Source organism: Oncorhynchus masou, chromosome 9 (assembly GCF_036934945.1).
Source record: "Oncorhynchus masou masou isolate Uvic2021 chromosome 9, UVic_Omas_1.1, whole genome shotgun sequence".
NCBI lineage: Eukaryota > Metazoa > Chordata > Actinopteri > Salmoniformes > Salmonidae > Oncorhynchus > Oncorhynchus masou.
In genome coordinates, this window is record NC_088220.1 from 2,990,616 (window position 1) to 3,005,971 (window position 15,356).

General features: G+C 43.9%; 1 protein-coding gene across 1 annotated transcript; it reads left to right on the forward strand.

Moving 5' to 3' along the window:
* Positions 1-10,155: 10,155 nt before the first annotated feature.
* LOC135545391 (buccalin-like) lies at positions 10,156-12,726 on the forward strand. Its single transcript, XM_064972997.1, has 2 exons — positions 10,156-10,272; positions 11,749-12,726. Exons 1-2 carry the CDS (start codon positions 10,156-10,158, stop codon positions 12,724-12,726), a joined length of 1,095 nt encoding a protein of 364 aa, XP_064829069.1.
* Positions 12,727-15,356: the final 2,630 nt, after the last annotated feature.

The following is a 15,356-nucleotide window of genomic DNA, read 5'->3' on the forward strand; positions in this document are numbered from 1 at the left end:
GACAGACAGAGCTTCAGCTTCACCACAACAAACAGAATGGTGGTAATTACAAGCCCTTAACCAACAGTGCAGTTTAAGAAGAGTTAAACAAATATTTACCAAGTAGACTAAAATAAAAAGTAATTATAAAAAGTAACACAATAAGAATAACAATAACGAGTGTATATTCAGGGGGCACCGGTACGGAGTCAGTGTGCAGGGTACAGGTTAGTTGAGGTAATTTGTACATGTAGGTGGAGGTGAAGTGACTACGCATCGATAATAAACAGCGAGTAGCAGCAGTGTACAAAGTGTACAAGAGGGAGGGGTATCAATTTAAATGGTCTGCTGCCGATTTTATTAAATGTTCAGCAGTCTTATGGCTTGAGGGGAAGAAGCTGTTTAGAGGCCTCTTGGTCCTAGATTTGGCGCTCCGGTACTGCTTGCCGTGCGGTAGCAGAGAGAACAGTCTATAACTTGGGTCACTGGAGTCTCTGACAATTTTATGGGCTTTCCTCTGACACCACCTATTATACAGGATGTGGATTGCAGGAAGATTGGCCCCAGTGATGTACTGTGCCATTCGCACTACCCTCTGTAGAGCCTTACGGTCAGATGCCGAGCAGTTGCCATACCAGGCGGAGATGCAACCGGTCAGGATGCTCTCGATGGTGCAGCTGTATGTGGTCTTAGTGCGGTCTGTGGTGGCAAATAGACGGCTATGAATAATATAGATGAGAACTCTCTTGGTAGATAGTGTGGTCTACAGCTTATCATAAGCTACTCTACCTCAGGCGAGGAATACCTCGAGACTTCTTTAAAATTAGACATCGCACACCAACTGTTATTAACAAATAGACACACACTCGTCTTACCAGAGGTAGCTTCTCTGTTCTGCTAGTGCATGGAAAATCCGCTAGCTCCATATTGTCCGTATCGTCATTCAGTCTCGGTGAAACATAAGATTTACAGTTTTTTATCCTCTTGGGGCTATGGGGCAGAATTTTCACTTTTGGATAAATAGTGTGCCCAATTTCAACTTCTTGCTACTCATGCCAAGAATATAATATATGCAAATTATTCATAGATTTGGATAGAAAACACTCTGAAGTTTCTAAAACTGTTTGAATCATGTCTGTGAGTATAACAGAACTTATGTAGCAGACAAAACCACGAGGACAAACCGTTCAGATTTTCTTTTTTTAGGTCTCTGTCTGTTCAGTGAATTCTCATTGGAAAACAATATTTCTTAGGAACTGGTTTTCAGTTCCTACCGCTTCCACTGGATGTCACCAGTCTTTGGAATTTGGTTGAGGTTATTCCTTTGTGCAATGAAGAAGTATGCCAACTAGGAACTGGGTAACACTGTTGAGAGTTGCGCAAGACGTGAAAAGTAGCACTGGTTTGTTGTCTTCCTGGATTGAACAACAGATAGACCCGTCTACAATTTGATAGATTATTAACATTATTAACATTTAAAAATACAACTTTGGAAATATTTTGTAGTGACGTTGCATTTTTTTGGAAGCTGTTTTTTTATGGATTAAACGCGTCATATAAATGGACATTTGAATTAATTGGATACATATGGACGGGATCGAAGAAAAGGACCAATTGTGATGTTTATGTGACATATTGGAGTGCCAACAAAAGAAGCTCGTCAAAGGTAATGCATATTTTATTTCAGCGTTTTGTGTAGCGCCTGCAGGGTTGAAATATGCTAACCCCTTTGTTTACTGCTGGTGCTATCATCAGATAATAGCTTCTTATGCTTTCGCCGAAAAGCCTTTTTAAAATCTGACATGTTGGCTGGATTCACAATGAGTGTAGCTTTAATTGAGTATCTTACATGTGTGATTTAATCAAAGTTTGATCTTTATATCATTTTTTTGAATTTGCCGCGCTGCATTTCCCCTGTTTTTTTCCCCTGTTTTTTGCCCAAGTGGGACGCGACTGTCCTGCCTATCAGTAAAATAGAATAATCTTAATTGTAGGTCATCAATTTTATTTTCCAATGATTGCATGTTAGCAAGAAGAACGGATTACAGTGGGAGTTTACTCACTCGCCTATGGATTATCAGAAGGCTGCCTTTTCCTGCATCTGTTCGTCACGCAAAAGGATCTGGGCCTGTCCCAGTGAAAGGTATGTATCTGGGCCTGTTCCAGTGAAAGGTATGGATCTGGGCCTGTTCCAGTGAAAGGCAGGGATCTGGGCCTGTTCCAGTGAAAGGTGTGGATCTGGGCCTGTTCCAGTGAAAGGTATGGATCTGGGCCTGTTCCAGTGAAAGGTATGGATCTGGGCCTGTTCCAGTGAAAGGTATGGATCTGGGCCTGTTCCAGTGAAAGATGTGGTTCTGGGCCTGTTCCAGTGAATGGTGTGGATCTGGGCCTGTTCCAGTGAAAGGCAGGGATCTGGGCCTGTTCCAGTGAAAGGCAGGGATCTGGGCCTGTTCCAGTGAAAGGCAGGGATCTGGGCCTGTTCCAGTGAAAGGCAGGGATCTGGGCCTGTTCCAGTGAAAGACGGGGATCTGGGCCTGTTCCAGTGAAAGGCAGGGATCTGGGCCTGTTCCAGTGAAAGACGGGGATCTGGGCCTGTTCCATTGAAAGGCAGGGATCTTGGCCTGTTCCAGTGAAAGGCAGGGATCTGGGCCTGTTCCAGTGAAAGGTGTGGATCTGGGCCTGTTCCAGTGAAAGGCAGGGATCTGGGCCTGTTCCAGTGAAAGGCAGGGATCTGGGCCTGTTCCAGTGAAAGACGGGGATCTGGGCCTGTTCCATTGAAAGGCAGGGATCTTGGCCTGTTCCAGTGAAAGGCAGGGATCTGGGCCTGTTCCAGTGAAAGGTGTGGATCTGGGCCTGTTCCAGTGAAAGGCAGGGATCTGGGCCTGTTCCAGTGAAAGGCAGGGATCTGGGCCTGTTCCAGTGAAAGACGGGGATCTGGGCCTGTTCCAGTGAAAGGCAGGGATCTGGGCCTGTTCCAGTGAAAGGTGTGGATCTGGGCCTGTTCCAGTGAAAGGCAGGGATCTGGGCCTGTTCCAGTGAAAGGAGTGGATCTGGGCCTGTCCAGTGAAAGGAGTGGATCTGGGCCTGTTCCAGTGAAAGGTATGGATCTGGGCCTGTTCCAGTGAAAGGTATGGATCTGGGCCTGTTCCGGTGAAAGGAGTGGATCTGGGCCTGTTCCAGTGAAAGGTATGGATCTGGGCCTGTTCCAGTGAAAGGAGTGGATCTGGGCCTGTTCCAGTGAAAGCAGGATATCCTTCTCGTCGGACTCGTTAAAGGAAAAAGTTTCTTCCAGTCCGAGTAATCGCTGTTCTGATGTCCAGAAGTCCAGAAGTTATTTTCGGTCATAAGAGATGGTAGCAGCAACATTACACAGTAACTTAAAATAACAAGTTACACAAAATGCAAGAAAACAAACAAAATAGCAAAATTGGTTGGGAGAACGTAAAACGTCAGCCATCTTCAGTCCCAGTTGGTATTAGATAGAACACCGAAGCCCCACCCACTTGCGGGGAACCTGTGGTTACCTAGGTTACTGCATTGGTTTACAGCAGCAACACTTCCCCCAGTCACTACTGTACGTTTGACTACAATCACTCTAAAATAAAGACAAGGATTCATTGTCATGACGTACAGCTCTTGAATGTGGATTACAAAAAATCATTGCTAATGTATTGGCTTTTTGAATAGAAACAGAAATCTAAAAGTTGATTCACTCCTATCAATGGGTAAATAGTAACTTTAATATACATTTTATGCTTCTTGGAGTCATGGCTGAATGAGGACAATGGACATCTAGCTGGTTTTTCTATGCATCGGCAGAACGTCCGATAAGATCAGGGGACTGATTCTCCCGAGGATCGTCGACCCCTGTGTTGGACAGTCATATCACTTCCAGTGTCTTAGTTCATCTGTTCCAAACAGACAGCCAGGTGGTCCATGTGGCTGTCTTATGGGCACCTTGGCTTGGTAATAGTTTCCAAGATGGCAGTTCAAACGTCTTTTGTCCTCGTCTTGTCGTGTCCCGTATATATATATATTTACAACTTTTTTTCGCATACCTTTTTATATATATTTTTTTATTTTCCATAAACTCATTGTCTCTTATTTGACAACAGCTGGTGATCTCTAATATCAGGGAGGTTACTAGGTTCTGCTCACCTGAGTTAGAATACCCCATGATAAACTGTAGACTGTAGACTATTTACCAAGATATTTTTTTCTGTATTTTTAGTAGCTGTCTATTTACAACCACAAACTAAGACTAAACACTAAACGACCTCTATAGCAAAGAAGAAAATGGCGGACGCTCCTAGTGGCCAAGGACTTTACATTTGTTTTAAACATGACTGTTTTGCTAGCACAGACTGGAATATGATCCAGGATTCATCCAATGGCACTGAGGAGTTTGAAGCACATCGACATTGAGCGTACGTACAGTATACATCCCAACCAGAAGCCATGGATTACAGGCAACATCCGCACTGAGCTAAAGGCTGGAGCTGCCTCTTTCAAGGAGTGGGACAATAATCTGGATACTTATAAGAAATCCCACTATGCCCTTCGACGAACCATGAAACAAGCGAAGCGTCAATACAGGACTAAGATTGACCTGGATAAGACCGACTCTGACGCTTTGTCGGATGTGACAAACTCTTACGAAAGGAAACCCAGCCACGACCTGCCCAGTGATGCGAGTTAGCTAAATTCCTTCTATGCTCGCTTCGGGGCAAGCAACACTGAACCATGCATGAGAGCACCAGCTGTTGCGGAGGACTGTGTGGTCACGCTCTCCGTAGCCGATATGAGTAAGACATTTAAACAGGTCAACATCCACGGGGCCAGATGCATTCCCAGCATGTGTACTCAAAGCATGTAGTTACCAACTGACAAGTGTCTTCATTGACATTTTCATCCTCTCTCTGACCGAGTCTGCCATACCTACTGTTTTCAAGCAGGTAACCTGCCTAAATGACTACCACCACATATCACTCACGTCTGTAGCCATGAAATGCTTTGAAAGACACATCAACACCATTATCCCAGAAACCCTAGACCCACTCAAATTCACATACTGCTCCAACATATCCACAGATGATGCAATCTCTATTGCACTCCACACTGCCCTTTCATACCTGGTCTAAAGGACGAAAGGAACACATACGTGAGAGCGCTATTCATTGACTACAGCTCAGCATTCAACACCATAGTGCCCTCCAGGCACATCACTAAACTATAGACCTTGGGACTAAACACCTCCCTCTGCACCTGGATCCTGTAGTTCCTGATGGGCTTCCCCCAGGTGGTAAAGGTAGGCAACATCTGCCACGCTGATCCTCAACACTGGGGCCTTTCAGGGATTCTTAGTCCCCTCCTGTACTCCCTGTTCACCCACGACTGAGTGGCCGTGCACGATTCCAACACAATCCTTAAGTTTGCAGATGACACAACAGTGGAGGCCTGATCACCGATGACGATGATGATGAGACAGCTTTTAAGGAGGAGGTCAGAAAACTGGCAGTGTGGTGCCAGGACAACAACCTCTCCCTCAACGTGATCAAGACAAAGGAGCTGATCAGGAAAAGGACTACAGGAAAAGAAGGGCCGAACATGCCCCCATTCTCATCGACGGGGCTGTAGTGGAGCAGGTTGAGAGGTTCAAGTTCCTTGGTGTTCACATCACTAACAAACTATCATGGTCCAAACACACCAAGACAGTCGTGAAGCGGGAGCGACAAAACCTATTCCCCCTCAGGAGACTGAAAAGATTTGGCATGGTTCCTGAGATCCTCAAAAGGTTCTACAGCTGCACCATCGAGAGCATCTAGAACTGGTTGCTTCACCACTTGGTATGGAAACTGCTCAGCATCCAACTGCAAGGCGGTACAAAGGGTAATGCGGATGGCCAAGTACATCACCAGAGCCGAGCTCCCTGCCATCCAGGATCTCAGAAGAATGCCCGAAAGTCTCCAACCACACACGTCATAGAATGTTCTCTCTGCTACCGTACACAAATCAGTACCAGAGGGCCATGTCTGGGACCAAAAGGCTCCCTAACAGCTTCTACCCCCAAGCCATAAGACTGCTGAACAGTTCATCAAATGGCTGTCCGGATTATTGACCCCCTTATTTTATTGTTATTATAATAACTGTTTGCACTTACCCTCTTGCACTGACTCGATGTACACTCACTAGACCACTACAACACATTACTGAGTACCACTCTCCATATTTTCAAGAATAGTGGTGGCTGCATCATTCATCATGTTATGGGTAGACATGTAATCAATCAGGACAGGGGAGTTTTTCAGGATATAAAAAAACGGAATTGAGCTAAGCACAGGCACAATCCTCGAGGAAAACCTGGTTCAGTCTGCTTTCCACCAGACACTGGGAGATGAATTCCCCATTCAGCCGGACAATAGCCTAAAACACAAGGCCAAAAATGTACTGTAGTTGTACTGTAGTTGCTTACGAAGACGACATTGAATGTTCCTGAGTGGCCTAGTTACAGTTTGACATAAATCGTCTTGAAACTCTATGGCAAGACTTGAAAATGGCTGTCTAGCAATGATCAACAACCAACATGACGGAGCTTGAATAGTATAAAAAAGAATAATGTGCAAGTATTGGACAATCCAGGTGTGCAAAACTCAGAGACTTACCCGGAAAGACTCACAGCTATATTCGCTCTTAGAGACTTACCCAGAAAGACTCACAACTGGCATCACTCTTAGAGACTTACCCAGAAAGACTCACAGCTGTAATCACTCTTAGAGACTTACCCAGAAAGACTCACAACTGTCATCACTCTTAGAAACTTACCCAGAAAGACTCACAGCTGTGATCAATCTTAGAGACTTACCCAGAAAGACTCACAGCTGTAATCACTCTTAGAGACTTACCCAGAAAGACTCACAGCTGTAATCACTCTTAGAAACTTACCCAGAAAGACTCACAGCTGTGATCAATCTTAGAGACTTACCCAGAAAGACTCACAGCTGTGATCAATCTTAGAGACTTACCCAGAAAGACTCACAGCTGTAATCACTCTTAGAGACTTACCCAGAAAGACTCACAGCTGTAATCGCTCTTAGAGACTTACCCAGAAAGACTCACAGCTGTAATCGCTCGTAGAGATTTACCCAGAAAGACTCACAGCTGTAATCACTCTTAGAGACATACCCAGAAAGACTCACAGCTGTAATCTCTCTTAGAGACTTACCCAGAAAGACTCACAACTGTCAAAGGTGATTCTAACATTTATTGGCTCATGTAAATAAGATATTTAAGTATTTCATTTCAATAAATTTGCAAAAATTTCTAAAAACATTTTTTCACTTTGTCATTAGGGGGCATTGTGTGTAGACAAGAAACATATTGATTGTAATCCATTTTTAATTCAGGCTGTAACACAACAAAATGTGGAATAAGACAAGGGGTGTGAATACTTCCTGAAGGCTCTTTACCTACATCGCTGCGGGAATTGTGATGTCATTATGGGGCCTTGTGTGGTATTGTGATGTCATTATGGGGCCTTGTGTGGTATTGTGATGTCATTATGGGGCCTTGTGTGGTATTGTGATGTCATTATGGGGCCTTGTGTGGTATTGTGATGTCATTATGGGGTATGGTGATGTCATTATGGGGCCTTGTGTGGTATTGTGATGTCATTTTGGGGTATTGTGATGTCATTATGTTGCATTGTGATGTCATTATGGGGCCTTATGTGGTATTGTGATGTCATTATGGGGTATTGTGATGTCATTATGTGGTATTGTGATGTCATTATGGGGCCTTGTGTGGTATTGTGATGTCATTATGGGGCCTTGTGTGGTATTGTGATGTCATTATGGATGATCATCATATTTTTTTAATCCATTTTGAACATTGCTGCGGGAAGTAGGAGTGCTGGGGTGGTAAGATGGTGAAACTGCAGTAGACGCAGTGACCATGACCTTACAGAGCACCAAGGCGAGTGCATGTGGCGCCCTCGAAGGTGCCGATGTGCAGAGGGAACGGGTCAGAGAACTGACAGATGACAGCGTTGTGGAAGAGATGACAGACAAAGTTTATATTAAAATGTAATTTCGTGAATCATCCATTGACAACATCACAAGGTTAAAACACATTCAAAACATACATCATGATAAACTAATGACATGTAACACTGATAAAACATACATCATGATGTACTAACGACATATAACACTGATAAAACATACATCATGATGTACTAATCATATGTAACATTGATAAGACAACCACAATCAAAGGATTAAAGGAAAATGATAACAATGATTAAAATACTAAGAATGATTCCATTATGACCAATGTGACGTCATGTCCGACCCAAATCGGCCTAAAAATGCCCAGAGACAGCACGCCCCACAAAATGAACAGAACACCACCCCTCTATCACCATGGAGACTGTAGTGGTGGCGCCAGAAGCAGGAGACCTCAGGTAGAAGATTGGACCAGGAAGAGGCAAGGCATAGAACCAAGACAAGAGAAAATCGTCATGGACACAGCAAAAAGAAGCACAACTCAACTGGATCCACAGTCCTTATACTACGTACCCACTGTATATAGTATTTTATATATTACATATCTGTATATAGTATTTTCATTGTGTTACTCTTTTGTTTCTTACTTTAGTTCATTTATTGAATTTTCTTAGCAAATATTTTCTTTTCTTACTTAAATTTAAAAAATCTGCATTGTTGGTTAAGGTCTTGTAAGTAAGCATTTCACGGTAAGGTCTATAGCTGTTGTATTCGGCGCATGTGAATGCTGTCATGGTGGAGGAGGCCTCCCGCATCGTGATGGATGCAGACCTGGGAGAGACCAGGAGGGGTGGAGGGAGGGGGGGGGGACTGAGGAAGAGGGTTTTTGGGGAAGTAGAGAAAAGAACAAAGCAGGATGGAATGATGATGGAGCTTCCTGTAGTAGTGTTTTGGTGATGTCATGTCTAGCGGTAGGAATTATGTCTCCTCTGCAGTTTATGTGTTATTTTAGGTCTAGGTCATTTTCAATTTCACTGATCATCTACAACCATCTGCGAGCCATAATTAGCCTTTTAAATGGTAATGAGAAATAATGTTGAGAAACAAAATTAGAGCAAAACTTTTCTATACGTTCTGAAACATCTTGACAGATATCAGATCAACACCTTAGTGGTGAAGTTTTGTCTAGCAGTAAGAGGACAACAACAGAGGAATCACCTTAGTGGTGACGTTTTGTCTAGCAGTAAGAGGACAACAACAGAGGAATCACCTTAGTGGTGACGTTTTGTCTAGCAGTAAGAGGACAACAACAGATGAATCACCTTAGTGGTGACGTTATGTCTAGCAGTAAGAGGACAACATCAGATGAATCACCTTAGTGGTGACATCATGTCTAGCAGTAAGAGGACAACAACAGAGGAATCACCTTAGTGGTGATGTTATGTCTAGCAGTAAGAGGACAACAACAGATGAATCACCTTAGTGGTGACACCATGTCTAGCAGTAAGAGGACAACAACAGATGAATCACCTTAGTGGTGACATCATGTCTAGCAGTAAGAGGACAACAACAGATGACATCAACAGTTGTGCATTAGATGATAAATACAGAGTTTTTCAAAATGTCACAAAGCTAAGGCTAGCTTTTTCAAACAGAATGAATTGCATCCTGCAGCACAAACTCCAAAAAGTTGTGTGACTCTGTAAAGTCCATGGAGAATAAGAGCACCTCCTTCTGGGACACTGTAAAGTCCATGGAGAATAAGAGCACCTCCTTCTGGGACACTGTAAAGTCCATGGAGAATAAGGGCACCTCCTTCTGGGACACTGTAAAGTCCATGGAGAATAAGGGCACCTCCTTCTGGGACACTGTAAAGTCCATGGAGAATAAGAGCACCTCCTTCTGGGACACTGTAAAGTCCATGGAGAATAAGAGCACCTCCTTCTGGGACACTGTAAAGTCCATGGAGAATAAGAGCACCTCCTTCTGTGACACTGTAAAGTCCATGGAGAATAAGAGCACCTCCTTCTGGGACACTGTAAAGTCCATGGAGAATAAGGGCACCTCCTTCTGGGACACTGTAAAGTCCATGGAGAATAAGGGCACCTCCTTCTGGGACACTGTAAAGTCCATGGAGAATAAGGGCACCTCCTTCTGGGACACTGTAAAGTCCATGGAGAATAAGGGCACCTCCTTCTGGGACACTGTAAAGTCCATGGAGAATAAGAGCCCCTCCTTCTGGGACTCTGTAAAGTCCATGGAGAATAAGAGCACCTCCTTCTGGGACACTGTAAAGTCCATGGAGAATAAGAGCACCTCCTTCTGGGACTCTGTAAAGTCCATGGAGAATAAGAGCACCTCCTTCTGGGACTCTGTAAAGTCCATGGAGAATAATAGCACCTCCTCCCAGCTGCCCACTGCTCTGAGGCTAGGAAACACTGTCACCACCGAAAATTGCATGATAAATGAGAATTTCAATAAGCATTTTTCTACGGCTGGCCATGCTTTTCACCTGGCTACCCCTATCCCGGTCAAGAGCCCTGCACCCCCCACAGCAACTCGCCAAAACCTCCACATTTCTCCTTCATCCAAATCCAGGTAGCCAGTGTTCTGAAAGAGCTGCAAAATCTGGACCCCTACAAATCAGCCAGGCGAGACAATCTGGACCCTTTCTATAATTATCCACAGCAATTATTGCAACCCCTATTACTAGCCTGTTCAACCTCTCTTTCGTAACGTCTGAGATCAACAAAGATTGGACAGCTACTGCCGTCATCCCCCTCTTCAAGGTCATCCCCCTCTTCAAGGTCATCCCCCTCTTCAAAAGGGGAGACACTTTAGACCCAAACTGTCTATCATACCCTGTTTTTCTAAGGTCTTCGAAAGCCAAGTTAACAAACAGATCACCGACCATTTCAAATCCCACCGCATCTTCTCCGCTTTGCAATCTGGTTTCAGAGCTGGTCATGGGGTGCACCTCAGCCACGCTCAAGGTCCTAAATGATATCATAACCGCCATCGATAAGAGACATTACTGTGCAGCTGTATTCATCGACCTGGCTGAGGCTTTCGACTCTGTCAATCACCACATTCTTATCAGCAAAATCAACAGCCTTGGTTTCTCAAATGACTGCCTCGCCTGGTTCACCAACTACTTCTCAGACAGAGTTCAGTGTGTCAAATCGGAGGGCCTGTTGTCCGGAACTCTGGCAGTCTCTATGGGGGTGCCACCGGGTTCAATTCTCCTGCCCGCCCGTCCAGCATCACTTCTCTGGATGGTTCTGACAACTACAAATACCTATGTTTCTGGTTAGACTGTAAACTCTCCTTCCAGACTCACATTATTAAGCATCTCCAATCCAATATTAAATCTAGAATCGGCTTCCTATTTTGCAGCAAAGCATCCTTCACTCATGCCGCCAAACATACCCTCGTAAAACTGACTATCCTACCGATCCTTGAATTCCTTGAACACTCTACTCAGCAAATTGGATGCAGTCTATCACACTCTGTGTGACCCTGATTTCGCACACTGCAGTTAAAGGTTAAAACAAAGTTGTTGATGGTAAAGCAGCATATATTTTCTATAATAAAAACCCTGCGTATGAGGTAATCGGCAAATTCTAGGATATTGAACATGCAGTCAACAAAACGTTCAGCAGTTACATGACTCACTCACACAATAGTTTTTCTTCCTTCACATTGTACATCGGGTGTGAAACTGTCCATGATTATAAGGAGCGGTGGGTTTAAACATACCTCTCAGCTGAAACAGGCTGGTGGCCTGGGGTTGAAACATACCTCACAGCTGAAACAGGCTGGTGGCCTGGGGTTGAAACATACCTCTCAGCTGAAACAGGCTGGTGGCCTGGGGTTGAAACATACCTCACAGCTGAAACAGGCTGGTGGCCTGGGGTTGAAACATACCTCTCAGCTGAAACAGGCTGGTGGCCTGGGGTTGAAACATACCTCTCAGCTGAAACAGGCTGGTGGCCTGGGGTTGAAACATACCTCTCAGCTGAAACAGACTGGTGGCCTGGGGTTGAAACATACCTCACAGCTGAAACAGGCTGGTGGCCTGGGGTTTAAACATACCTCACAGCTGAAACAGGCTGGTGGCCTGGGGTTGAAACATACCTCTCAGCTGAAACAGGCTGGTGGCCTGGGGTTGAAACATACCTCTCGGCTGAAACAGGCTGGTGGCCTGGGGTTGAAAAATACCTCTCAGCTGAAACAGGCTGGTGGCCTGGGGTTTAAACATACCTCACAGCTGAAACAGGCTGGTGGCCTGGGGTTTAAACATACCTCTCAGCTGAAACAGGCTGGTGGCCTGGGGTTTAAACATACCTCTCAGCTGAAACAGGCTGGTGGCCTGGGGTTGAAACATACCTCTCAGCTGAAACAGGCTGGTGGCCTGGGGTTGAAACATACCTCTCGGCTGAAACAGGCTGGTGGCCTGGGGTTGAAACATACCTCACAGCTGAAACAGGCTGGTGGCCTGGGGTTTAAACATACCTCTCAGCTGAAACAGGCTGGTGGCCTGGGGTTGAAACATACCTCTCAGCTGAAACAGGCTGGTGGCCTGGGGTTGAAACATACCTCTCAGCTGAAACAGGCTGGTGGCCTGGGGTTGAAACATACCTCTCAGCTGAAACAGGCTGGTGGCCTGGGGTTGAAACATACCTCTCAGCTGAAACAGGCTGGTGGCCTGTTATCAAATATCAAATCTTATTTGTCACAATAGCAGAATACAACAGGTGTAGTAGACCTTACAGTGAAATGCTGAATACAACAGGTGTAGTAGACCTCACAGTGAAATGCTGAATACAACAGGTGTAGTAGACCTTACAGTGAAATGCTGAATACAACAGGTGTAGTAGACCTCACAGTGAAATGCTGAATACAACAGGTGTAGTAGACCTTACAGTGAAATGCTGAATACAACAGGTGTAGTAGACCTTACAGTGAAATGCTGAATACAACAGGTGTAGTAGACCTTACAGTGGAATGCTGAATACAACAGGTGTAGTATACCTCACAGTGAAATGCTGAATACAACAAGTGTAGACCTTACAGTGAAATGCTGAATATAACAGGTGTAGTAGATCTTACAGTGAAATGCTGAATACAACAGGTGTAGTAGACCTCACAGTGACATGCTGAATACAACAGGTGTAGTAGACCTTACAGTGAAATGCTGAATACAACAGGTGTAGGAGACCTTACAGTGAAATTCTGAATACAACAGGTGTAGTAGACCTCACAGTCAAATGCTGAATACAACAGGTGTAGTAGACCTCACAGTGAAATGCTGTATACAACAGGTGTAGACCTTACAGTGAAATGCTGAATATAACAGGTGTAGGAGACCTTACAGTGAAATGCTGAATACAACAGGTGTAGTAGACCTTAGTGAAATGCTGAATACAACAATTGTAGACCTTACCGTGAAATGCTGAATACAACAGGTGTAGGAGACCTTACAGTGAAATGCTGAATACAACAGGTGTAGTAGACCTTACAGTGAAATGCTGTATACAACAGGTGTAGACCTTACAGTGAAATGCTGAATATAACAGGTGTAGGAGACCTTACAGTGAAATGCTGAATACAACAGGTGTATTAGACCTTACAGTGAAATGCTGAATACAACAGGTGTAGTAGACCTTAGTGAAATGCTGAATACAACAATTGTAGACCTTACCGTGAAATGCTGAATACAACAGGTGTAGGAGACCTTACAGTGAAATGCTGAATGTAACAGGTGTAGTAGACCTTACAGTGAAATGCTGAATACAACAGGTGTAGTATACCTTACAGTGAAATGCTGAATACAACAGGTGTAGTAGACCTTACAGTGAAATGCTGAATACAACAGGTGTAGTAGACCTTACAGTGAAATGCTGAATACAACAGGTGTAGTAGACCTTACAGTGAAATGCTGAATACAACAGGTGTAGTAGACCTCACAGTGAAATGCTGAATACAACAGGTGTAGTATACCTCACAGTGAAATGCTGAATACAACAAGTGTAGACCTTACAGTGAAATGCTGAATACAACAGGTGTAGTAGATCTTACAGTGAAATGCTGAATACAACAGGTGTAGTAGACCTTACAGTGAAATGCTGAATACAACAGGTGTAGTAGACCTTAGTTTAATGCTGAATACAACAGGTGTAGTAGATCTTACAGTGAAATGCTGACTGCAACAGGTGTAGTAGACCTCACAGTGAAATGCTGAATACAACAGGTGTAGTAGACCTTACAGTGAAATGCTGAATACAACAGGTGTAAGAGACCTTACAGTGAAATGCTGAATATAACAGGTGTAGTAGACCTTACAGTGAAATGCTGAATACAACAGGTGTAGTAGACCTTACAGTGAAATGCTGAATACAACAGGTATAGTAGACCTTACAGTGAAATGCTGAATACAACAGGTGTAGTAGACATCACAGTGAAATGCTGAATACAACAGGTGTAGTAGACCTTACAGTGAAATACTGAATACAACAGGTGTAGTAGACCTTACAGTGAAATGCTGACTGCAACAGGTGTAGACCTTACAGTGAAATGCTGAATACAACAGGTGTAGTATACCTTACAGTGAAATGCTGAATACAACAGGTGTAGTAGACCTCACAGTGAAATGCTGAATACAACAAGTGTAGTATACCTCACAGTGAAATGCTGAATACAACAGGTGTAGTAGACCTTACAGTGAAATGCTGAATACAACAGGTGTAGTAGACCTTAGTTTAATGCTGAATACAACAGGTGTAGTAGACCTTACAGTGAAATGCTGAATACAACAGGTGTAGTAGATCTTACAGTGAAATGCTGAATACAACAGGTGTAGTAGACCTCACAGTGAAATGCTGAATACAACAGGTGTAGTAGACCTCACAGTGAAATGCTGAATACAACAGGTGTAGTAGACCTTACAGTGAAATGCTGAATACAACAAGTGTAGACCTTACAGTGAAATGCTGACTACAACAAGTGTAGTGCTTACTTACAAACCCAAAATCCACCCATTCAACAATGCAGTTTTAAGAAAAAATACCTTCAAAAGTGAGAAATAAAAGTATGAAATAATTCAAGAGAAGCAGTAAAATAACAATATTGAGGCCTTATAAAGGGGGTACCGGATCAGAGTGTGCACCGGTTAGTCAAGGTAATCGAGGTCATTTGTCCATGTAGGTAGAGGTATTAAAGTGACTATGCATAGATAATAACAGAGAGTAGCAGCAGCTCAGAAGAGGGGTGGGGGGGGGCAATGCAACTAGTCTGGGTAGCCATTTGATTAGATTTTCAGGAGTCTTATGGCTTAGGTGTAGAAGCTGTTTAGAAGCCTCTTGGACCTAGACT

What these genes read in the sequence shown, in the direction of transcription:
- LOC135545391 (XM_064972997.1), top strand. Translation starts at nt 10,156, where the DNA reads ATGGAGAATAAGGGCACCTCCTTCTGGGACACTGTAAAGTCCATGGAG. An exon ending in GCACCTCCTTCTGGGACACT is followed by an intron (nt 10,273 to 11,748) that starts GTAAAGTCCATG and finishes CATACCTCTCAG; the next exon opens with CTGAAACAGGCTGGTGGCCT.